The following is a 27618-nucleotide window of genomic DNA, read 5'->3' on the forward strand; positions in this document are numbered from 1 at the left end:
AACTTCAAAAAACGTGGGCCCCATTGCGGCCGAGCTATGTTTGCCAAAACAGCCCGAGCTGAGCTGTAAAGGCCTTAACGCCAATAATTAGTAATATCCAGAAAAGCAACGCTTCCAACTCAAAAACTTTTTAGAGCAGTCTTCACAAAACAAACAAACTTAACATAAAGTAAGGTGATCAAATAACTGTATGAGGTTTAATCAGTCACCAATACAAGTATAAATAAGCGTAAAGTACCGATATTTCAACTACATTTATTATAATAGCTATTAAACTTAAATAAAACTAAAGATCTTGATTGTACTTTGAGTAACCGATATTTATAAAGATTTGAATGGATCCACTGCGGTACAATATACTATCGTATACATCCATCCGATTCTAAATGCGATGCGAGTTTTGATGCGGATTGGATCTAAATGCCACGAGAAATTCAGATTCAGAATGTTTGCCACTCATCTGTGGGATTTGACAATTGACAGTAATACCAACGACTTTTCGCTTTACTTTCATTTTTGTTTTTCTGTGTTCAGATTTTGCCATTCTGTGAATACAGACTACTGAGTTTAAGAGTTATCTGTGCTGTGAAGTGTGAACCGTGGATGTGCTATGTGATTGAGGTTTGTCTGGAAACTCGTATCAATTTGTTAAAAATCCCAGTTTCCCAGTAGTTTAAACGTAATTCATTAATTAAAATGGACAACAAAAACGACGATCCAAACGTTCCTGAAAAAACAATATTCACTGTTATTGCACAAGGAGATTTAACGGAATTTAAGAATATACTTGCTCAACACAAGGGCAGTGTCGATTTTTTAGACGAAAATGGTATGACTGCCCTCCAGCACGCTGCATATAAGGGGTGCAAGGATATGGTACAATTGCTCCTCGATAGGGTAAGTAATGATCGTTTAACAATACATATTTTGCTATTGTAATGATAGTATAGTATTGATAAAATAACCCCATAAATTACAGGGTGCGGATGTCAATTGTGGTAACCACGAATACAATTATACGGCTCTTCATTTTGGAGCGTTATCTGGGAATTCAGAAGTATGTAAGCTCCTATTAGATGCGGGGTCTAAACCCAATTCTACTAATTCTGTTGGGCGCACGGCAGCTCAGATGGCGGCTTTTGTAGGAAACCATCATACTGTGGCAACTATTAATAACTTCATACCGCGTAATGAAATATCTTACTTTTCAACTCCTCAAGGTCAACAGACTGAACCCTATCTACCAGCTTTACTTGTTGAACCTCTGCATAAATTTGTTCTTGGTGTCAATATTCATCCAGTTAGATTAGCTCTTAACTTACAACATGCTTCCTGTCTGTTAGACAATGCTGAGAAAGTAAGCAAGGTCCTTGAGATGCTTTGTAAAAAGGAAATGACAAGAGGCAGTGAAACCAATGAAGTCATGGCATTTAAATATCACTACCTCGCTTATATTTTAAGAGAAATAAGCAATATCCGTGATAAACAAAAACCTATCTCAGAGAGTGAAAAGAAGCATGACATAGTAGAAATTTTTACTAAAAAGCTCTTAAAACCAGGAAAGGATGGATATTCATTAGATTTGATGGATGCATTCCTTAAAGATTGTGTTCGGGAGTTTCCATACAGAGAATGTACAACATTTCATCAGATGGTTACTTCTTTGACAAGTAAAGCCCCACCACCTGCCTTTTCGGTGATTAATTGTACTATCAATGGCCAGCGAGGGTTTATTGACACTGTTCCTTATTGTAGTACTTGTGGTGAAGAAACGCCAGCAAAAAAATGTTCGAAATGTAAAACAGTGCAATATTGTGATAGAGAATGCCAGCGTCTGCATTGGTTTGTGCATAAAAAAGCTTGCAATAGAGAATCAAATGTGCAAGCGTCCAATGCTAAAGTGAATATAGACCCTTCAGAGTTAACTGCGGAATTACAAAACCTTGTAGCCGGATAGTCAAAGAATATTTATATTAGATAATTAAGACAAGTTCATGAGTAAGAAATTCAAATATCTGTATAATTTGTCAAATGTTTTGTGTAAATAATATGTATGTTGTAGAGCACACTTTCATTTGTAATAAAAACATTTATCTGCCTTAAAAGTGCATAATACCTAAAGAATAGTAATTGGAAAACTACAATTTGTGCTCAAGGGTATGGCAATGGGATGATTTTCCTGTAGCCTTGTGTCATAACCATAATATGTATTACTCATTGTATTCTACATAGTAAAAGCAATTGTATGTGAACATCATATTAAATAGTTTGAGTACTTCAACAAAACATTGAATCATAGACTTTAATTATGTTAAAAAAATATTTTGTTAATAATTTTAGGTTTATGAAATCATTTAGATGTTACACTTGCAGCCTTGTTTTACATCACAACTTGTATTGTGTACAATTTAGTTGTTGATTGTATGAGTAAGATTCTAGAGTCAAGACGTAGCCAATCTATGACTTAACTCTGAATCATAGTACCAAATATATCTTAAAAGTGTTTGTATATTTATGTTCCATTAGAAATTCTCAAGTTCTAAAATAATCATTTCACGGATTTGACAATTTGAACAAACTACCTCTATTTTGCAGTTCACTTGATTGGGGATTAATGATTTTTTGATGTACATTAAAATGTGGCTATTGTGACAATTTCCAATATTAAATCTGTAATAAAAGCCTTTTTATTTTATTCAAAATTATTCACAACTGAAATCTGTGGTCATATTTTATTATATAAATTAACTTAAATTTGTCACCACGCCACCTATGAAGCGTAGTCAATACTTACTACGTTTAAACGAAACATTGTATGTATACTTAATTAATGACTCACTAGATGGCACTTCTAGCATTGTTAAAAAATCAAATATTTTTTTGAAGACAGCTATAACATTATAATGGTTCAGAAATAAATAATTATTAACCGATAGTCATGCTCTGTATTCTTATATTTTATACGCAACTTAGAGATTTGCATTTTATCAGAAGCTATGATTATAAAAATTAACGGATCTCGAAAAGTACCGATTCGATTTTGATGACCATACACGTTTCCCTATAACCCAATACAATTCGATTCTAGATTTAAAACATTTGAAGTCTTGTTTTTTATTATATTCCTTCATATTTTTAAGTTCGTGCAAATCTGTAGGTATTTGAATGTTTCCCTGCATCTTTCTAGGGCAGGAAATGCGCAAATGCATTTCCACCTCGAATATTTAAAAAAAAAGGTATTTGAATGTTTGACATCTTTTAACAACTGATACGAAATTCCCTGGGTTATCTAGTCATTAAATGTTACATATAGGGGACTGCCTACCTTTCTCCGCTTAATCTATATATAAAATTCTCGTGTCACAATGTTCGTTGCACTTACTCCTCCGAAACGACTCTTACTCAGTCAGTCTGGCAATCCGCTACTATCTATATTTCAAACCTTTATTGTTATGGGACGAGACCTCAATTCTTTGTTTTTTTAAACAATTCTGTATTATTATTTTTTAGATACAACATATAGAAATACGTAACACATAATTTTCACGATCCCCCTCTATGATCAACCCCTGTTTTTATAATACTAGATAGTTTATTTTATTAAACTAAAAAGATGCTTTCTAGAAATAATATCCATGGCAAAACGTCGTTTGCCGGGTCAGCTAGAAGAAATATAAAAAAAAACTGTTACCGGATGTTAACTAATGAATCAGATATAATTATATATTCTTCTTTAAATAAGTTGAATATCTAATATTTAAATATGGCAATTACCTATACACGCTGCATAGTATAGTCATGCCATGCAGTTAATCCCGTAAAATCAAATCAAAATTTATTTATTCAAATTAGATGCGACTTAAGGCATGCTTATGAATGTCAAAAACGTTTACAAAATTCGCGAAAGTGCAAAACTACCAGGAGGTCTTGTTCTGAGAGATTCCAATTCAGTCAACTCATTCATTTCATTGATCATTCAGTTAAATGGATTTGATTTTTAGTTGTATTATTGGAAATAGTGCCGGTATTCTGAGCAAGACTTAGCACCAGGGCTGGTTGTTACAGAGGTAAGAAGATACAGTGGCATTTGTGGCAAAATTAGCTGTATGTGTAAAAAAACCTCCTTAATCTGTATAAACATATTTATTAACGGTAATATTTAAATAGCTTATAAGACATATGTACATTATTTATATTTCCGCGATACATACATTTGTTCTTAATCTAACAGTGAGATTTCAGTATTAAACTTAAATTCTAGCATAAAGTAATATTTTTACATAATTAAGGCACAACTATCACAAAACCATTATTATTACATGATTTCGAACTACGAGGTAGACTTTTATAAGTAAGTATACATTATACTTAAATATTTTATAATTTATCTTCACTACAAACTCTTAAACTCTAAAATTAACCTATATTTTGCTATTTTCATTAAAATTTAAAAGTATTTTAAAGATATTCGAACATTATGGCCTGTCAAATAAATAACAAAATACACTTAATTTCCGAGAGACAAAAGGACTGACTTATGGCATTAATACTAGACAGTAAGCCAATATTATTTATACTTTATGTACATAAAGTTCACAGAAGTGTCAGTCACAGCTGACTAAACATTGCATGTAATTCCCGTTATATTAACTTCAGATTCAGCCTTCACCGAGCAAAGCACTAATTGTGAAGCTCTTTACTCGTCGACAGGGGGCTGGTTCTGGAGGTGATGGTATCCTAGGAACTGGTGCTTGAGGTGGACTCCACGATGGCAGAAATGGGTTAGTCGGTCCACTTGGCCACATGCCAAGTGGTACGGGCATATGTAGCGGCATATATGGTAATTCGGGGTAGAATGGAGGTGTAAAGTCTGGTGTTTGACGAATCAAGGGAGCTGGAGAGTCGATGAGAGGAGGCGATCGAGGTGACGTAGATCTAAGGCTACCCTCTTCAGAACACGATGATGCGGCGTCAGAACAAGGTCGTTTTGGCTCGGGAGACTCATTTGGTTCTGATCCGGTTTCTGGGTCTGAGGTTTTCCTCTTGCATTTCGATTGTCCACACGCGCGAAAACCTTTGGCGAATGGGTTGTTGTCGATCTTCAATTTTGTTATGCGATCGTTCTGTGAACAAATAAATAATTATTAATTACATAACTTGCAGCTAACTATGTCTACGTATGTAAAGTATAACTGTCACTAACGGTTTTAATAACATTTGGTAGAGAAAGATAGGAATTGAATTTTATGGCGACTATAATTTTTATATGTATTTGTAAAAAAGTTATGTATTCGCTATCTATGTGATGAATAATTGATTAACGTATTTTTTTATTTACTGAAATACATTAACCTAATAGTACCTACTAAGCCAATAAGATTTATTTATTTAAATTAAAATGTTCCTGAGACAAGCGTCATTTTTACTATTTTGTTTCCTCAAAAACATATTTCACTTTAGCGGTAATAGGCAAAAGGCAACAATTATTTCGATAGAATGTTATGGTATTTTATTAAATCATTCATAGAAAATTGACGCGATATAAAATTTTTGTTAATTACATCTGTCTAGACGCTTTTAGAATCTTAAAACATCGCAGTTAAATTATTGAAATACGATGCCAAACATTTAACTTTTTAGTAACGGAAATTTAATGTCAAGAATTAGTAATGAGTTATAACTGACTTGATTAGTTGTATTTTTTGCGTCGAGTAATTAGTATTATGAAATAGAGGAAATTATCAGCAATTATATTGCATTACAGTTTCTAATGGAACTAGAGCCATTTCCAACAGTCAATTAATATTAAGTCCTATTTATTCAGTATATTGACTGTATATTGTATGTGTATGTGTTTATTCCTTTATGTAATCTCATTAATATACAACCTCTTTCGCTTAATCTAACACATGAATGATATTTGTCTATTAAATGTTTCAAATATTAACAGAAATTATTTTTTCGTTCATTTAGTTTGGAATAATCTTCTTAAACTTAAGGCTTCTGCGTCTGGGTATATCTTATCTCGCGATGGCAATTTAAACATCCGTTTCCGCATACATGTTACTAATAGCTTGTAAGGGATAATTGTTGCGCATGTGTGGTTGGCGACAGGCCAATTAGCATGGTATGGCGTGTCGCCTTAGCCGCCCGCCCGTTGCGATACGTTATGGCGCCAAAACGCAAAGCTAGTGCAGAACGAAATCCGATATGACTTCTGTTTGTCACATGGTTTTGATTGCTACTTCATCCCTTTTAAATATTTGATGTGACGTTTCCCTTAACAAACCATTTAGAAAGTTTGTACACGCACAATTTTCGTAAATCGTAAATTTATATTAAAATATATTTACTGAAAGGTTATGCTTTAAATTTTTCAGTTCACGTCTAATCTAACTCCAATAAAAAAATTATACGTTGTAAATTTGGCACTTCGGGTTATCCCAGCCAAATCTTGACCGCAAACAGTGTCCTGACGTGAAGTCACTCGTAAATGATTGTTTACATGCCTCGATAAGGCGGCGCCGGCGGGTGCGCTTGCTCATCGCACTACCAGATAACACGGCCAGCCGATAACAGAGTGTGCTAAAAGCCTGTTATTAGCTCTCATGCATCTCAAGTCGGACGAATAACTGAAGTACCGCAAGAGCCCAGACGCCGCCCTGAGCCCGCCCTGTCGCCCGTGACGTCACGCGACTAGCTTTTTGCTGAATATTTCATATTTGCGACTGTCGCCAGTTTTTTTTTATGTATAATTAGGGGTCTGAGCAAATTTAGTTTAGTTATCGGGTGCAAATGGCGGGATTATATGATTAACAAACAGTTATAGAATGATTTGTTGTTGTTTGCAGTTGGAAGGCATATTTGGAAAATAACTCCTTCAGTGACGCTAACATTATCAACCTTTGATTAATTAGTTACATCAGGAGAATGATCACTTTATATGATGTATTCAAATGAGTGAAGTTTTAAACTAAATAAACTATGAATATTCAGAATATTATTTGCTAGAATTTTCTTATAAAAAACTATTTAGTATTACTACTGTTTCATTTGCATTTCAAAGCGCTAGCGAGTACGAGTTAAGAAATGAAACATAGCATTATCCCTCTGTGTGACAATACAGTCTGCCACCTAGCTACGCCGTCGAATAGCCGCTGCCGGTGATCACAAAGGTCTTTTTCTAATTCGTCCTTAATTCGTAACAATACATCAGTCGCAACGTCCACTTATGCGTTATAATGCGCTATGATACACTGCCGACCATTGTCCAGACGGCGTCCCGTTACTTGGACAATTCCAGGATTATCCCACAAAGCTGCCGGCTGTAATTGTAATTATAAATGGCGAGAAGCCCTTCGCGCCTCGATGCAGTCAACATTAAATACGCCGCGGGAGTAAAGACGCCGACTCGACCTAATTACTGAACGATGGATTATGCAAGAATAGGACACGCTGCGCCGAGCGCCAAAAGCATGGACGTAGTAAGAAAACAAACAGCGGGGCGCCTTTTGGTGAAGAGGTATAACAATCTCCCAAGTACAAATCTACATAATTATTTAAGTTCAATTACTGAAGTTTCTTCTTTATTTTTTAGACAAAATTATGAATCAGGCAAAAGAAACCACTAGTTATACATAAAAGTTTTTTATTAACTTTTCTGGCAAATAATATTGTGATTATTCATAGTTTATATATTAAATGTTAAACTGTATTGAATTTTACTAAAAATAAATTAAACATGAAAAAAAAAATGTTTTTGGATAGAGTTCAGTTGTTTTATGATTCATAATCACACATTATTCACACTTTCAGACAGACAAAAAATGGTCGTTATTAGATTCTCCGTTAAAACTGTAGTGTGTCCAATTCGTTATCTGATAACACAGCCAATATTTCATGAACAAACACACCGCTGAGATTTTAAATTAGTTCCCTTTTGTTTCTATTGACCACTCGACGGCGTCGCAATTTTTTGCTAGTTTGGTAGTGGCGCCTTGTTGAAAAAATCTGTGCGTCATAACTGCGAATTGTATTCCCAGAAACGTAGTACGGTTTCTGGGAAGAAATAAGATTGTATCGATAATACAACCTGGGTCTTCCCCGGTTTTCTAGATATCACATAACGTAATTTTAGATAACTGCCTTTTTAAGTATTAAATCAACGTCTTCAGACGCGTTGGTTGTGTTTGTATTAACGTTAGTGCATTTTCAAGTCAGCAATATATTTGCTAATAGCAAATTATTTCTATATTCCTCCGTTAAATCTAAGTAACTTACGCAATGTAAGCAATATATAATATAAAAACATAAGTATAATAATTAATAATTTTACTTAGTTTCTTTTACAATATATACCTGTGATACAGGCCTTTTATTCATCGTATCTTTATACAATTAAAACATAAAAGGTAAATGATATATATTTATCCAATAGTCACATAATAATTTACCTGGTAAGCTGTAACAGCTATGAATTCAGTCTCAGGGAATGAAAAGGAGGCATGAGGAGCTCCCCACGCCAGGGCTGCGGCATCACGAGCCCGAACCACCAGGACCCTCGGTCGGTACTTATGCATCGACGTTAGAACCATCTGTAAGAATATTATAGTTAGTACAACCCTTATCAGAGCACCCCACTTTCCACGTGGTCTAGTCTTGTCTGTTGGCTTTTGAACGGCTCCGGCGCGAAGGAAGAGCAGCCCCCACCCGCTACGTGCAAAAGGACAGGCATGAAAGCTGTGTTTTACATAGCGTTATTGAACACCACATTATTATGTTTGGGATTCAGGATGAAAGGGGAGGCAGAAGGCTCATCTGATGTTAAGTGATAATGCCCATGGACACTCACAATGCCAGAATACTCCCAAGTTCGTTGCCGGCCTTTTAAAAATTGTTACTTTTATGGAAGTCGAATTTGTTTTGGAATTACTTCAGTGGTTCTACATAGTGCTGGGAAAACTGCCTTGACGAACGCTCAGTTGTGGTATTTTGTGCTGGTACTGGTGCTGCGTTGACGTTCGTTCGACGACGACGAAGTGGGTATCAATTTAAAACATAATATATATGTATAGTTGTATGTTCTACAGGTTACACAAATTTCTAGGCCCTTTTGCGTCTTCCAAGGATGATAACACTACCATCAAAACCGACTGAGTATATATAGATACATTATACAATTTAAAAAATACAACTTTATAATATCTATATACTATAATATTAGATATAATCGACTTAAAACCAAAATTAAGATTGATTTGAATAAATACCCCAGTTTTCTTTACATAGATATTTTTACATGCAACAAATTCACGAGAAAAAACTTGTAAAACAATAATTATCAATTAATATTAATAGTATTTGCGTGCTTATACCTTATAAACTAAGTTAAGTTGTTTAAGTACGAAGAGAATACGCGTAGGTATGTATGAGAAATGCTTTATTTATTTTCGTTTGGTAATATTTTCAAATAGTTAAAAAACATTGGCGACAGACGCACTTTTATCTGGTGCTTGAAAAAAGCTACCTGCGTAGGCGCCGAAACCACTCCATGCGGAAAAGGGTTCTGGTTTATATTTTTCACTTTTTATGCTTTCTCTTTAACTACTGTTTGAAATATGGTTATATTGTAGGAACTACTGTATTAGTAGTTCTTGTACATCTTTTGAACAGTTTTTTATAACGGTATATCTTTAAACGAACAATTCTTGTATATATATATATATATAATTGGAATCTCGGAATCGGCTCCAACGTTTTTCATGAAATTTAGTATTCAGAGGGTTTCGGGGGCGATAAATCGATTTAGCTAGGAATCATTTCTAGAAAATGTTATTTTATTTGTGTTTTATCAATATATAGAATTGCTCGTTTAAAGATGTCAGTCAAATTAAAACTTAAACATGAATATAATTATCTTTATTCGATCAAAAAAATCAAAATCAAAATTCATTTATTCAGTCCAGATGCGACCTAAGGCATGCTTGTGAATGTCAAAAACGTTTACAAAATTCGCGAAAGAGCAAAACTACGCCATCCGTTCGCAAGACTACCAGGATGTCTTGTTCTTGTTGTTGATAATTATATTCATATTTCATAATTTCATAATATGTAATTCGTACTTAAATAATATTTCCAAAAAACACGATTTATAAAAAAAAATACCGAGCTAGCACGGTCATCCAGGTCCTATAATATTATGATTGTACTGATCTGTTCCGTCATCGGGGTAATCGAAACCATTTAAATAATATTTGGTTGCGTAAAAACAGTAACAATTTGAAAAAAATCACCGCGCCAAAATTGACCTGTAGAATTGAGTTTTCAACTAAAGCAAGTTAGCGTTTTCGCGTATAAAATATAAATACTCTTTTAAATACTACCTAGAAGATGTGGAATAACATATGTTGTAGCGGAAAATTTATCACATACTAATTATATTGGGACTTTTTTCTCACCCTTATATGGCAACACACAAGTTATAAGACCATTTCAACCGCTAGTGTTAATTGAAAATTAAGCTTATATGGCAATATCGTGAGCTAGTCCAGTCCGTTATGACGAACTATTTAGTCTGAAACTAGGCAGATGTGTGTTCCTCCTTTTACGGCAGTTAACAGAGCTACAAAAGTTAGAATGGAATTTTTTAGTGGCATTTAATGAAACCATAACATACCAACACGGCTATTCGGTAAATTAACTAAACAAAACGGTTACAATTATTATTTATAGTATATATATGTAAGCGAGTTTGCATTCCGTTGTTCTAAATAGTTTAAATTTAAATAAATGATACCCATGACTATAAAATAGCAGCAGTAATTTTTTTAAAATAAATAAATGACGCAAAACGATAAAAAAATTTTTAAGTTTTATTTATATGATTTGCAGCCGTAGTTTACCAAATTAACTGTGAAGTAGCCTACTTGACTTTCACCATAGTTCGGTGGATGTAACATAAACAGCCGACATATTGTAAGAATTTAATCGAAGAGAATAAAATCAATACTCGCAATAAATTCAAGTATCGGCAAATCAGAGCAATTAAAATTTATTAGACATGTTTCAAAGAAATTCTGCCATCAACGTCGAATGCCGTGCACATTCACTTGAACATCTTCCGAGTAACGATGGTGATAACATATTTGTGACACTCCAAAAACTAACATGTATAGTGTCATGTACAGAACATTAATCATTTGTTTTTGTGGGTCTAATTAATTTAATTATAGCAGTTAACGCAATTATTCCTAATAAAGAAAGCCGAAATAAACGTGATCACAGATTTGACATCGGTTGTGGTCCCGGATACCGCTCGCTTTTTGTTTTGTACTTAATTAAAGGGATGAGATTTATCAGCGTTTATATGTGTGAATTATTTGGAACATGCTTTGTCTTTTAGAAATATGATTTTTCTTATGATAAGTTCGGTTAGCACATTAACATAGAAATTTGGTATCATTATCAACATTATCAACATTATCAACATATCACCTACATCAGCTATTTAGTTATGATTTTAATACAGTCAAAATCAGTTATAAAAAAAAGCGTTGTTAAGAACATTATCTGTATTAGGCAAGTTACTAAGTAGAAACCAAAATGTATAGTTACATTGATTTTCATCTATGATTAAGGGGTATTACGGTTTTTTTTAATAAAGGGATATTTCCGTACGTTGTCTTTGGTTTTCCACTAAGCACTATTGTAGTGCAGCTTTCGAAACTTCTAGCAGTTTAACTAACAAAATTCACGTATTACGTTAATGGAGTTTTATTTACCATGAAAATGATATTTGTATAAACGTGTTGATCCATAAAAAAACGAAAGATAAATACTGCACTTATTACATCTACAATTAAATAAAACTTTATAAGGCACTATTGGGGAAATATATAATTTAATTAACTCGTAATAACTTATATTACGTGTAATTAAGTCATTATTTAATATTTTCCTGTTTCATAGTGCGATGTCATATATTTTTAAAGGCGTTCGAGATTCTTTTTGCGCCAATCGAATTTAAGAAATAAAAGATGCAAATATAGAATGAAATGCTACAATAATTAACTATGGTTAGAAACCGAAACATTAAACTGTTTGTTTGTAAGGATAAATATAATATTTAATAATTACATAAGTTGTCCTGTAAACTAATGGGGGCATAAGCGTCAGGATCTTGTTATAAAAACCTTTAGTTATATAATTATTGCTTTATCAAATCAGTAAGAAAACAAACAACATAAAATTAGACATAACTAGGCCAACATAGCTCAGTATGTATCAATTACACTAATCACGAAAGATTTGTATTACATAAATTGACCTACTTGACCAATTTAAAAAATTGCTTCAGTGGTAAACTTTTTTTTAAATCAGCCGATCGCTAGTGTTCATAGAAAAGAGACAGAGAATTTCATGTATGTATATACAAACGTGAGATACATTTCGATTTTGACAAACTATGGGAATGATATTGAACCGACATAATAACGTTTCTTCACGTTTTTGTTCTCGTCCATCAAACCGACATACGTTCAATCAAAATCGATTGAAGTATCTGATAAGTGAGCATTTTAGTAGTTAGAAATTTGTAATATTTTAAATATTTAATCAGGTAAAGAATTTCATGAAATATTTATTAAGTTTTTAACAATCTATGGAGACAGGGCACAGAATAGAGCAACAATTTTTTGTTAGATTATAAAAAGTTTTGTACACATGGACAAGAGGCTAACTATTTGGTTCGCCAATGTATTGCGAAAAACGAAAATTTACACTATATTAGCCGTGCCTTATTTTATAGATAAAATTAGTATATTATATCAAAATCAACCTCGTAATTTGAGTCATATTTTCTAGTTGAGTTTGTTTGAGTTAGTAAGCTTGTTTTTTATTAAATCTAAATTGTTTAAATGAATCGCGGAATCCGTAGAATCGATTATACACTTACTTATTTTGAAGCGATGAATTGTGAAAATCTTTTAATACATGATAACACTTATTATTTTATAAGTTACTACTGATACCCTTTATTAAGGACAATCTCATTATCATTAATTTAGGGAATAATATAATTTGTTAATTATTAAGGCAACATAAATATACATATGTAATTATCTATATAGAAACTTTAGTTAAACCTGTTTACTGTATGGAACACGAAAATTAATGTAAATTACCACAACAAGATAAAGATAAGATTCGTGTAAAACATGTATTTCCTCCTGGATTGACACGGGTCGTCGATGTTTGTAGCGATAATGTTTAATGTGTTGAACAAACATCCCTTCATTTTTTTGAAAAGGGGTTGGCAATGTAAGACCCTTTTTAAATCTTTTTTTTATTTTTAGTATTCGACAGGCCTTAATAATTCATTGTAATAAATAGTTAAATGCAATTTCCCTTATGTAATGTTGTCATTAATCATTTACTTCCCCTTATTCAAATCTTACGACTCTTTCTATCAAATTATGATGACACTGTGATGAAGAGACAGTAGATTAGAAACTGTATTTTATGAATAACTTACAATAATATAAATTGCAATTTATATTTAAGTACTCGTTTCAACTTTGAATTTGGAAAATGTTAATATTCTGAAATGTACAAAGCCTTCTACGACGCAGATGTTGGGCCAAGATGTAGGTTTTGACGTTCTACGGAATTGAATTAATTTATTTATAAAAAAAATCACACGAGAAAATTCAAATTAATCATTAAAGGATTAAATTTAGATACGTTATCAGTAAGTACTAAATTCACAGTAAAACTTAATTAAGCAAGTTTTTCTAAGGGATTGTATTATAGACAACAAAATTACAGTTATCCTTTCTTCGCAACATAATCCGCAATAAAATTAGGTAGTACTACCACAAAGGTATCTTTGATGTTGCGTTAAAAAGCAAACAATGAGGTAGCTGACGGGAACAATGGATCCCTTTTTATTACAGGTGGCGAAATCTCAAGTGCGCAAGCGATGCGTATATTTCCATGCGACGAGGCTTCGGTAGCTTGCCTATTGTTGTGGGTACTTTGCGATGCCGCCTGCAGTGCCTTACAAGGCATACGCTGATAACGATATGATTTTGAAATGCCTACCGTGAGAAGGTTTTACTTAACCATTTCCTACTAAACACGGGGAGGTAATTAATAAAGATTTGTATTCTTTCGCAATTACTTATTAAATATAATAATATATATTTATTAACATAACTTTTACACATTTAAAGAAAACACTTTTTTAACGGATTGAAGTTTTCAATAATACAAAACTTCATACCGTTAAAAAAGTGTTTTCTTTAAATATAGTTTAAACAATTAATTTTGGGCTAAAATGTCAGTATTGTTATGTTAATTTATTGTAAAAATATGATTAATATAATCTTAATGTATAACTGTTTTTGATTGAAACTGTAGGGGTGTATGTGTAGCACACGTTTTGCATTGAGACAGAGTGTAGCAAACAATCGGTAAGGTTGTTCTTCCGTTTTGCCAGTTGTTCTCTTCCGTTTTACGCCCTTGATTTGAGAACTGGCAGTAAATGTAAAATTAGAAGCATTTAATGCATATATATTTTTTAACGTTCATAAGTGTACATTGTGTTACCTATATAAATAAATGATTTTTGATCTGTCTATGACACGCGCACAATAAAATATAAACTACTGTTTATGTTTAAGTTCCTACACACTCCTTAAATAGTGACCGAAACATATACAACTCCTAAAAAACTTAACAGCAAAACTATAGATTACTGGATCCAAAGCAAACATAGTGATCAGACATTGAGTCATGTAAGAAAAGTAGTTATGTTTTTTATGTCCAACTCCAATACAGTTTGAAATGATGTTAAACATTGCAAACCTCAAAAAATGTGTGTATGATATGTTCAATAGAAGTTCGAGTCATCCAAGCGTGCAGTGTTTTTTCCTGACCTGTCATAATAGTTCCCTTTCCTTCACGAGTTAATAGCCATGAACAGGGCTATTTATTTTGATAGACAAATGATGCCTTATTTTCTCTATTATAAATGGTAGTGAGTGTTTTAATGGTTTTTAACTTTTTTGTATTATAGAGTTAAATGTTTGCATGTATGAAACGCTTTATTTAAAATTGCAGATTAAACCAAGAAAACTATTTTAAATTGTTATCGTGAAGTTGCTATAGAGAACAGAAGTTGATGTTTAAAGAAGAGTTTTGTTTAATATTAGATCTCTTTGTGTATGTCATATTTACCTATAAGTGCTTGTCACATTAAAAATTGTATTTTGTGATTTTTTTAGCGATGTAACAATGTGCCAAGCGTTGGCAAGCTTTTTATCAATAAATAAAAACAAAAAAAAATGACGCAATGATGTTTTTTCTGTTCAAATAGGAAGGTTTTGTTGCGGTGATGTGTGTAGGTATATAAATTTTTAAGAATTTGATAAATATAATGAAGCAAGCCTACCAATATAATATTTAGAACATATTGTAACTTACACAATAATAAGTAATAACATATAATAATATAGGCTTTATCTGGTCAAATGTATTTAAAATTATTAATATTGTATGTTTATTTTAAACTGTTCAAAAATTTATAATTCAAAACTATAACATTTTAACAAGTTTTTTTTCTAATAGGTATTTTATGTCTTTTGCTAAGTTTATTTTAGAATACGTATGTGTGCAATGTTCGTGCAATGTGTGTGAAGATTGTATAAAAATACTTTAAACATAAAAATTCACTACAATACTAACGTCTTTAATCTTGATCAACGTTTAACGAAACTAAAAGCTCAAATTATTTTTTTTTACAAACAAATTTAATCTCAAAATGATTGAACTTTGATTATGACATTATCACGAAAAGAACAAATTTCATGTTTCACCAGTATTAGTAACTGTAAATTGTTTATATTCATTAAAATTGGCCTTTATTTACAGAGAGACAGAGTTAAAATTTGATAAAAGGCAGGTTTCAATTATAGTGGAAGTGGTCAGGTAGGCGTTTCCATTGTATGTGAAAGACAAGTATGGAGTGGAATAAAAATAAACTGCTTTATGTAACAGTGAAAAATTGGAGGTAAGCTGTAATTATGACAAGCTCAGCAGAGGCGGTGGTCCATACAAATTATATTATTACAAATACTACGTAAGACCACCTGTATCGTTAAATTGTTAGTTTGCATGTACAAACTAACAATTATTTAACAGTGATATCCTGTAACAACTTTATGTAGTTATTTCTCATAAGGAATTTTACAATACTGACTTACACGTGAAAATACTCTTATACGTATGTGTATGATGAAAATAAATCAGTGACGCCGCAACCTATTTTAAATTCAGGCCTGAAATTTCTGTGTCTGTTTAATTTCTGTCAATCAAATAGGTACGTAGTAAATATACTTGCCTGTAGTCAGCCTTTTCCCGATAGGCGACTTTTTGGGTCTAAGGCAATCTTGCCTTGATATCTATTAATCTATTTCCATATATATGGAGTTATATATTATATATACTATTGCAGTAAATGTTACCAGTTTCTGTTACCAAAGCAATACTTTATTGTAAGTTAAAAAATACTTACATGACCCTGTGCATCCATGGTGTTATTTGTAAGTTTAAGTTTGCTAAATGAGATCGGGTTCGCCGTCCAATGGTGTCCAGGGGCTGGTGAATCAGGATGGAGCATCAGTCTTCTTGGTGATTGAGGTTCAGCGCCACCTGCAGCCGCCCAAGCGCCGCCCGCCCAACGCCAACGGCGTCGACCGACGAGGGATAACTCTAGTAATACACAGTACTCTTCACGAGGGTCCAGGCCGTTCAGAGACACACGAAGCGAAGGGAACATACGCCTGAAACAAAGTAGTTATAAGTAAAAGAACTGATAATTAAATTAATATTAATAGTATTTAAGTATTATATTAATTTTATCATCATATAATATAATATATATTGTGCATGTAATGTATTTAATATTGATTTTATAATTAGAAACAACTTCTTTTTCAAACCATACTATAAAATAAATAAAATTAATTTCTGCCCTTATTATTTTACATTGTAATAACTCCATACACAATCAATAAATATTACAAGTTATATCTATGAAGGAGTTTGTGCCAATAACTTTTTTATGACACGAATTTAATGCTAAGCATTTATTTATTTATTCCACTACATTATTCTACCTGAACAGTTACCACTAATTCGATAGAACGCCAAAAACTAATTCGATAATTTGGCGTCACTTATTTTCTAACCTATAAATTAAGCTAGCTCGGTACACGGTTGACATTCCTTTCCACCTTTGAATTTGAATAAACAAAATAAAATTAAAAACAAGCACTTAACAGTCAATAAAAGATAACTTTGCACCGTAAAATGAACCGCGCACGAACAAAGAAGACGATAATAAAATTACGGCGGCTATGAGACGATAGTGGACAATGCCACTCTGTTAGGTTTTATCGTGATTATAAAAGCATTTGATGGGAGTAAAAGTGTTGGTCAACGAGCTTTTGGCACCCGTTAGGGTTGAAATCACGGCGCCGGCGCAGATTACACCGACGTGCTACTAATATTAATCTAACTCATTAATGGATACTATAGATAAACTTATGTGAACTTTGAATGAGCGAATTGAGTCGATTTGAATTTCGATGGGGTTTTTGTTCGGATGAGAGGTTTGAAGCTTATTTGAAAACTTACTTTGAAGAATTAAAGCTTAACTGAAGTCAGGAATCCGGTGCAAATAAGTTTGAAGTCTTTGCGGAAAACTTATTCTTGACTTGTGTAACTATATTTTAATATATTTATATATTTTATAAAACAATATATTAATATGTTACATTAGAAAATCGCTGTGGATGGTATAATAATTACTTTTCATTTAGTTAACGTTAGACTATTTAATTACTGACTGCGACTTTTATTAGCCGCGGCAGTTTGCTCTCGATGTACAGAGCCGAAATTAAGCCTTAAAATGTCACACATATTACCTCCACATTAACTAAACTGTCTATGATGTATATCAATTCCGTTGAACCAAATATTTGCATAATAAATACAACTACAAACTAACTTTTTAGTCTACCTTAGTTTTGTAGGTCATAATATTGAACGTAATCTTTCATTACCAAACATAAGTAGAAACGTCATACTGGATGGCACGCGGCTAGATTATACGCCATAATTTGTCTTGCACATAAACCTAATGTCATTTATCAGTGGCTGCGCCAGTCCATCCGTCATAACAGTGGTATCTTGGGGCCGCCGGGCGCGCTAATGCACTCCGATAAGAAGCCGACACAGGGACACAATTAACAGAACACTAAATTAGCCTCCATTTAAACTTTACGACGTCGGCTACTGACTTACGTTGCGGTGTGGATTGTATCGATTGGATAAAGGGCCCAACCAGAGTACTGGTTGCGTAAACTACACTCTGAAACAATTTAAAATAGTTACAACATTGTATTCAATAGTATTGCAATCACTTTAATTGACATATTATCATGAGCTTGAAATTGATAGCTACCACTTCAGATTAATTTAATATCGAGAAAAAACCAAACAAACTCTGCCAATAAAATAAATATGCAAGGTTTAATATGCCAGCGTGTTTATGTTAAGAGAATCCAAAACCCTTATCCATCGACAATATTTACAATCCTCCGTACAAACGCTGGGAACAAACACAAATATGTACTTACAATACTTGCCCACTATCGACGCGGGCGCATGTTGACCGTACGTCGACAAATCCCCGGCTACCGTTCGACGGCTCTTATCACATCACGTCAGTTATATCAGCTTTGAAGCCGCCGACAAAGGTGACGATGGACGTGCAATTTATGCGAAAACCCCCATGCACCTCTTTAAAAGCCTATTACAGCTCAGAAAAAGACCTCTTAAATGCCGGTTTAAGATATCCTTAATGTACGCAATTCCCTTCGCATTTTGCTGCCGTGTAACTCACATTCCGAGCCGCTTAACTAATTAAATATGATAATAACAGTTTGTTATCGCAATCCTCTTAAAAATTTTAAACCATATCGGTAATCTAAGAAACGGGCCGATTTCTCTTCGAATGTTATTTATTGTACTGTAACATTTAGGGTTTCGAGTTGTTTTAAAACTTTTATTATCTCAGAGAACGTTTGAGTAAGCGCAGTTATGAACGTGACTCGTAAATTAGCCGACTTTCATTACATTTCGGTATTGGATATAAAAGTGTCAAAATTTTAATTTTCGAATTAACGATATTGTAACAGCCATAAATGTAATGTCCGAATATTATTTAACGATACCGTTTACAAATGCAAATGAAATAAGGAGACTATAAAACAACGCCATAAAAGGCATTCGAGGGCGCGCTAAGCTGTGATGACTGCGCTGCGGCGGGAAGGGACTTAGTGGAATACAATGGGACCACCAAAATCGCGTTGTATAAAGTTTAGAGTGGGCCATAAATCGGTAACAACTTGCCAATTGCCGCACGGAGGCGCTAACAGCGCGGGAAGAAACCCTAACATCCGCTCTCGCATCCGCACTCGAAATGTTAAACGAACTGCGATTTTATACAATCGTATCCGCTTATTAAAAACGACTGTTAAATATCCAAACATGTGTAAACATAACAATTTATTGTAACGTGAAATGGAACGTTTCTCTTTCCGCTGCTTTATTCTATCACCGCCTTATCAGTCAACCACAAAATTAATAACGTTCTTTCATAAACATTGCTTTGAACACTGTCTCTGTATTGACGTTGTCATAAACATCCCTAACCTACCCCACAAGGACTAATTATCTTAACAGTTGATTTGATGTGTATTTTATCGTCAAGTTCAATGTTAAAACTCGTTAATGCGACAAGCGACCTCTTGTTGTGGCATCTGTTGCTTTACAAAAGAAGCTTACACGCTAATTCTCGAGAGGTTAAAGAGAGGAATGTGTGTTTAAGCCGAGCTCATTAGCGTTCATACGAGAGGTCCAGCCGGTTTTTTGGTCCGCCCAGATGTGAGCCTGGGTAAACAAATCCACCTCCATTGTGTGGGTGCATAAAAAATTGGACACCTGGATGTGTCAAATTGTTCACTACGGCCTGTGAGCCGCCGTGAGAATCGCAGCGAGATCCATCCAGTGTGTTTTGACTGTGATTAGCATTACAACGTTATAGAAATGTTGACACAAGAGAGCTATGTAACTTTGGCTTTATAATTTGAAAACGGATTTCTGGCCATCGCACTCAAAAATCATCGGCTAACGGTTTGAATCCAATTAAAAAGTATAATGATTAGCAGTAGGAAGGCGGCTAGTTCAAAGGCTGAACTTCGAGTATACAAGGCGCGTGCTTTGAACATCGGCAGTAATTTTCAATTACAATCTTATGTAAGCACACAAGCGTGAATCGAGTATCGCAACTAAACGGGCATGGATGTTGGCTGGTAAGTGCGTTGCTAATATGAAACATGTTAATGAATCAGCAAATACCAATATCATCAATGAAGCTGTCTATACGAACATGTAAAGGGTGGTTCACACGGATTGTTCCAGAGTTTATTCGTAAAATTTTTACAAACGCTCGTTTATTTTGGACAAAAAGCAAATCCACTCCACATGTTGGGTGAATACAAATAGAGTTCACATCGAGAGCCGTTCTTAACAATACAAATAAACCAATTTGGGTTGGGAAACAAAAAAGTATCGCCCGGGTTGAGTAAATCGGTATTAGCATATTGATGGCCACCTCTATCTGTCGTCCTTTGTTTAAAATCAGCGCCAGCGGTTTCAATCATAACGATCGTGACAAAAACTTATTTTATTGGAAGCTTTTTGCCGAGGCTGCAGGTGGCAATGAAATGAGCTTCTATATATTCAATTTTTTTTAGATATCTGCTATAGTTTTTATTGGCAACTTAGACCGAGTCGTCGCAAAAAATATACAGCCAATGCTCAGTATTTAATTAAGCGAAGGAATATCTTGAATATTGCTATTGCTAAACTATGTAGAGGTTTTATTAAATATTAGCTACTGTATATGTTTAATTTTCTATACACTCCTTAACTAGATGACTGCAACGCGGACACCTAAAACTATAATTAGTATTTAAAGTTATTAAAACATTTAGTCACAATTTAACAATAGGTATCAAAGCTACTACTACTTTGTTATTCTACTAAAAATTTGTAAAATAATGCTTGCATTTTACTGGAGACTTATTAGAACCGAAACTAGACGTCGAAGCTAGTTGCTCTTGTGACGAATGATTGTCCGATGGGCGTGATGGCACAAAGAATCCCCGTGGCGACGCGGCGCACCTGCCTGACATGTTTATGTGCCAATCACCAAATTTACAACTACCCCAAACACCGACGTGCGGAAATTAAATCTTTTTACTGTCATGCCGGCGCCTTTTACCCAAACTTTGGCACGAACGCATCGAATATCAAAAATTTTATCCGACTAATCTCAACCCTTTCTCAACAAGCTATAAACGTGTAAATAAAATTTAAAATTCGAACGTTTCAGTGAAACTCAATCGCAATTTTTAATTACATTTCAATGTATACATTGTCGATTCGGCGCCGGTGCAGTTGCACAAAGCGGCTTAAATTGCAACAGACGATACCGGCTGGCAATCCTTCAGTAATTTAGTTGACAGTTAGTACGGGACCGCCATAGGACAAAGCTTATCTCGCCGCCGCATCTAAAGTCTATTATTCGCCTTTTGACGCCGTCCAATGCGCACAACAGGTCGTTAAGATAATCAATACTAGCATTTTGATCATTGCATTGAATGTGTAACTACGTTCCTCTTAAGACTACTATGTTACTACTTTTATGATGGATTTTCATTTATAGTAGTTGAAGTACTAGGCTCGTTTACTGGGTATGAAAATATGTTCCGTTAAATAAAAAAGTATTTTAGTTTTAATATTATTGAACGAGATGCAGGAATAATTATTTATTAAAAGTTCGTTATTACAGTTGATATAATTAAATAAAAAGGAGGGCAATTTGCACCCTTATTGCTTTTAAGAGATCTTTTGTAGTCTATACATATCATTTTATGTCATATATCATTCAATGTGCTTAACAGTTACTTATATCATGACACTACTATATATGGAATAAAAAAAATATATTTTTATTTTATTTTATTTCATGAGTCAAGGTTCTTGGTGTTCATAAAAAAATTGTGACAATTAATTAGTTTTCCGTATTTGGTTTTCTGAATTAAAAGCTCGGTAAGTAATCTAATCTAATTTAAGATATCTTTTAAAATTAATTGTTATTGTACCATAAAGATTATTTATCAATGTGTGTATAAAGCAGCAGTGTTGGTGTTTGGTTGGTTAGTGGATTTAACCCTGGTCTGAAACCTGGCCTGGTTCTAAGAGCTGCCTCAATGTATTTCTCTTTCCATGTAAACAAACTCACATGTCTTCTAACAAAAACCCGACATGTGTCAGTCACAAAAGGATCACCTACTTGTATATAAATATTATAAGTCAATATTATTATTGTATTTCACTATGCTTTTGTAGTATCATCTTTTTCCCGCAGAGAAAATGAATAAAAATGATATCAGAAATATCGGTGGCGAAGGCGGCGATCGTTAGGCTGCCGTCTTCGCATAAATCAAACAGTTTTATGAGAGCTCCCAATTTTTTAACTCGCAACTTAATGAAATGCGAGCACAGTATGGGACCAGACTAGCGACATTAAAAACGACAAACCATAAGGACGGACAGTTTCTAATTATAATCCTGTCAAAGCTGCGATATAAGAAAGAATTGATGGTCACATGTAAACGGTGATTTTATCTAAAACGGCGATCTTGAAGATAGTAGCTAGTTTTTATTATGACTTTTCTAATTGGTAACTGATATCTTCAATTAACTTTTCATTTGTATTAATTTATTCTTTCTCAAATGTTAAGATGTACATACTTTGTATTCTATATCTGTTTGTTATGTTAGGGGTCTTCATTTTATTTATTTATTTCGTTATCCTACTGATAAAATAAATTATATACATCAAAAATCAATCATACTAATCATATAGCTAAAGATATATATAAAAAGGAAAAAGGAAAAATTTACGATAGGAAAATGTAAAAAAAATATTAAATATGTAATACCTAATTTGGCTGTTCTGTGTGAGGGTGTGTATGTGTGTATATGGGTGTGCTCATATTGCAGGTGATTTAGAGTAATTCTATGTCCGGGCTGCGCTATACAAAACTGAAGTTTTTGCATAGCTGGTGTTGATGTGAGCAACGTGAAAGAAAGCATGATTACACGTCAGGTAAATAGGAATATAGAAATGCAATTTGCAAATTTTATAAGTGAGCCACAATTAATTTTATTTGAGATGATGTAGTGGCATTATATTGTATATTTTCTTCGAAAGTCAAATGTTCACACGCGTCTTAGTATTCTTATATCAATTTTATCGTTCACAATATTTACCACGAATCCTCACGGGAGTTTAAATGATAATTAAAAGATGAAAGCATACAAGAAAAGTCAGTCTTAAAGAATAGTGTGATTAGCAAATCCATCAAGTGCAGGATCTGCGGTTACCGTACCGTGATACCGCAATACCTAGAACCCTGAGGACTAATTACAAACGTATGTACCGGGGTTCATTATTCATCGGATCTTGGAACGCTTGTATTTTAGGAAACATTTCAAGGAAGAGATACTCGCGAATTATACTCGCAGGAGGGCTGTGCCGACAAAGAGGCCGCCGCACGCGAACCGCACTCGATTCACAATTAAGTTCGTGTGTGTTAATTGATATTAATTCGGCGTGTGTGGCTCAAGTCAGCGCTTCTAATACATCAGTCTTACTCATTGAGTCAAAATCTATTGAGATTTGTCACTAGTTATGTCACTATACAAACATGAACTTGTACAGCTCCCAAATATCCGTAGCGCTAAATCACCTACATCATGAGCACACCCCACATACACACCATCACGTACATACCCACACTTTTAAACCATCATAAGACAGCCAATTTAGGCTTAGTTAAATAAATTAAATCACAATTAGTTAAATGTATTAAATACTTTTTATTTGTTCCCTTTTCTAAATCTTTTTATAGTATGTAAAATGTATCATGTATTCCATCTATGGCTATATTTTCAGTGTATTTGTTTGTTATTATTTATAATTTATGTTAGCAGTAGGATTACTAAATAAATAAATAAATATGACAAACAATACGTTTAACAATCGGAATAAATATTGTTTTTTTTCTTTCATAATTCGTTTATTAATTACGTTGTCACGAATGTTGACAATGTACAGTGGGAAGAATAAAAGATCCATCTCGCTATTCGCTTATCCCAAGCGTAAATGATCAGTCATACGAGGAATCGCGCCAAGGTTGCGTAATGTGTTGGACTCAAACGCACCGCCCCTGTCACAGTAATTAGTGGATATGTTGCGACATCATACCAAGTTGACATTGAAATACATATTTCAAAGAAATTTACTTCGTGAGAATAAAATAGTACACACTCAATCCTGTCCACTGAGCGAGTCAGGTATATAATGTATCAAAGCTCAGTCAGCTAAGAAAGGCTTATAAGTTAAAAGTCCAAGAGATGGAAGTACGAAACTTTGCCAGGAAACAATCGTGTTCTAGAACTTAGTATAAACAGGTCTAAAAACGATATGCAAGATTAGGTTTGAAGACATTTATTCTCATAATAGACATTAGCCACTTACATGAGAACACTTATATGCTAACGTTACAATTTGAGAAAAAAAAAAACAAGATTCCTTTGAATTAAGTTGGCTCACGTTTAAATTGTTTCTGAATTGTACCATAGTCAAACCTTGTTCAAGAACCTTTGCTGGTGTCTGCAAAATAAAAAAAAGTAGTTCCTCACTCGAAGTTTGATGGCAGTTTTACCATATGATGCCATCTCTCAAAGGTCAAGTTCTTGTGAGCTATAAACATTTATGTCACGCTTTTGTGCAGCATGACTTATCACGAACGGTATTCTCACAACCTTAACGAGTGGGTAACAACGACACCCGACTGACACTTTTATTAAAAAATCGTGCTGTATTGCGCTCGTTCACCCATTTTTAAGTTAGGCCATACGGTGTATAGAGCGGAACTTTGAACTTTATTGTTATATGGTAGGGTTCATTTTTGTTTGTACGCGTAAAAGGGTTGAATGCTTCAGTAGCATTGCTGATACAGATCATAGCGTGATGTCGCGATGGGTCCTCTGATGGTATCTCGCGCGCGGGTGGCTCTCCATGGTACTAAGGGAATTATCATTACTGGCTTTGTTTGTAACTTGTTGGTATATGAATAACAAATTATATTTGTGGAGAATACAGCATGTTCTAAATCGGATAATAAAACATTCTTCGTGATAAAAATATGGTTGTGACAAAATTGATCTAACGCTAGTCCCCATTCTTGGGAGTTTTGGGTGACAAGATTACAATTGTTCCGTGATTAAAGTATTCTTAGTGTTACATCTAAAAGTTGTGTAAGACACCCTGACCTGACGTTCCATGCATGGAATATTCAGAACGAATTTATGATTTGCTGAACGCAAATTATAATAATTTAAACATATTATGAGTCTGATAACATCACATGTTGCTTAAAATTTAAAAATGGGAGTGTCAGTGTCGTTGACATTACCATTTTTATTTAAACATATATATTATGCAAAGTTTAAAACGAGATGAAAGAAAAATATACCAATTTATTTAATTTATATAAAAAATCTATTTCGAACAGCTCGGTGTGTCGGATTATATAAAATATAATTAATATTACCATTTTCATTAGAGGAAGTTTATTTAGATGTGTCATACAAAGAGTTTTTTAAATAACATAAATCAATACATAACATACATAACATAATAACAGTAACAAATTAAAAACAAATAATAAGAAATGAAAGTTCATCCAAGTTCTACCAAGTTTCTTTTTTTCTTTTTTTTTTCAAATTGTAACGTTAGCATATAAGTGTTCTCATGTAAGTGTATGCCTATTATGAGATTAAATGTCTTTAAACCTAATAATAGTAACTTTAATCCATTCAAGAATATTTATAAAGGTATGCACTGTATTATTAAAAAAACACTATAATTTATATATGTAAGCCAGGCAAAAAAAATTACTAGATATTTAGGATAGCGAATATGAAATATTTATGTTTTAGAATGACAGAATGTTTTGTACACACTGCTAATGACAAGAGAGGACGAGGCAGACATACATTGTTAGAATACAACTTTTTAGACGCCTTTTAATTGTCCATTTAAGTTATGCAGGCATGACGTTTTAATGAATATCTGCCCTTTCGAATTGTCTGCTTTTATATTGACACCGATTCGTATTAAAGCGCATTATTTATTAATTAATACATAAATTGCCCAAATACAGTTCTTCTACGAACGATACAAAGAAATATGTAAATCGTTTTATTCTGGTGAATTACATGTCGTTAGCAAATGATCGCCCGCCGTTTGGTCCGTGAGAATCCCGAACTTCCACGTAACATGGGTTAAACGCTTGTATCGAGAGATACCGATCTAAGCCGGCTGCCTGTTGGCGCCATAAAAACAAAACACACGACCACTTTCTTCCCTAAATTATTCGAGGAATTTACGACGTTTCGACTGACAAAAATGTTATAACCTAATGAGAAATTATCATCAGACCGAGCTAGCAAAAAATGAATCATGCGCCGCTCAGAGATGACGCGGACCACATTTTTTAGTTCTCAATTCAATTTCTTCTTCACGTATTAGTTTTTTTACTTCAGTCGATTGTTTTAGCCACGGGAGCGGTGATGACGATGCAATATCAAAATTCTTGACAATATTTTTTTGTATGATTTATGTATACATTGCGGGTGCGTTGAGACAACTGTTAAGTCAGCTTGCTTAATGACCTAGCAATCTACGTTGCTTTTACCGGCTAATCGGGATTGAATTCGTTTTCCTATGGGACGTCGCGATATGATCATTCGGTGGCGTCGTCGTTCGGCGCGTGCTTTAGATTCTTGCCCCTTCACGGAATTATCAATTACCTACAATGACGTTACGCTTTTGTCTCAACGACAATCTTACGTCATCTAAGCCTTTATTACTGTAAACGGTCACAATCAATTCTCCCAAGTCGCACAAACAACTTCGTTTTACGGATATTAGGATTTTATAGTGATTGCGTGAAGTAAAATTAAGCAATTTAGCGTTCTCAAAGACTAAATGTTTCAACGATTTTTATCTGTCTACGTGCCGTACCATTTGAGTATTTTTATTATTCAGATGAAGTTGCGTCTGGATTTTAAAAAAAATATTTTAATTATTTCTTGATTAGAATATATATTCTCTTAGATTGAGGGTATAACTGCACTATATCCTTGGCGAAAGACAGCTCATCCAATTATCAACTGATCAGGAATGGGCATGTGGATGTCTGCTGTCAATTTTTCAGGAGACAGTGAAGAGTGACGAGTAGAAGTATTGAGCACTTGAGAGTTGGCTGTCATAATCTGATTATTAGTGCTGCATGCGCTGGGCGGAGCACGCGGCGGGCGGCCGACGGCACCGCAGGAGGTCGGCGCCCG

General features: G+C 33.8%; 2 protein-coding genes across 2 annotated transcripts in view; one reads left to right on the forward strand and one right to left on the reverse strand.

The window, feature by feature from the left end:
• The first annotated feature begins 571 nt into the window (after positions 1 to 571).
• On the forward strand, positions 572 to 2683 carry LOC110996888 (ankyrin repeat and MYND domain-containing protein 2). Its single transcript, XM_022264769.2, has 2 exons — positions 572 to 897; positions 980 to 2683. Exons 1-2 carry the CDS (start codon positions 697 to 699, stop codon positions 1955 to 1957), a joined length of 1179 nt encoding a protein of 392 aa, XP_022120461.1. The 5' UTR covers positions 572 to 696; the 3' UTR covers positions 1958 to 2683.
• Positions 2684 to 4158: 1475 nt separating this feature from the next.
• LOC110996892 (T-box transcription factor TBX6) overlaps positions 4159 to 27618 on the reverse strand; it is a 30844-nt gene continuing 7384 nt past the window's right edge. The window contains exons 3-5 of the mRNA XM_022264773.2: positions 16574 to 16841; positions 8454 to 8594; positions 4159 to 5123 (exon numbers count right to left, since the gene is read on the reverse strand). Coding sequence (XP_022120465.1) covers positions 4659 to 5123; positions 8454 to 8594; positions 16574 to 16841 — 874 coding nt within the window. The 3' untranslated portion in view covers positions 4159 to 4658. The remainder of the gene's footprint in view (positions 5124 to 8453; positions 8595 to 16573; positions 16842 to 27618) is intronic.

This window comes from Pieris rapae, chromosome 11 (genome assembly GCF_905147795.1).
Source record: "Pieris rapae chromosome 11, ilPieRapa1.1, whole genome shotgun sequence".
Classification (NCBI taxonomy): Eukaryota; Metazoa; Arthropoda; class Insecta; order Lepidoptera; family Pieridae; genus Pieris; species Pieris rapae.

Excerpts from the sequence above, each read along its gene's own strand:
- LOC110996888 (XM_022264769.2), top strand. The coding sequence starts at position 697 with ATGGACAACAAAAACGACGATCCAAACGTTCCTGAAAAAACAATATTC. Across the intron at positions 898-979 it reads TACAATTGCTCCTCGATAGG|GGTGCGGATGTCAATTGTGG; the intron begins GTAAGTAATGAT and ends CATAAATTACAG.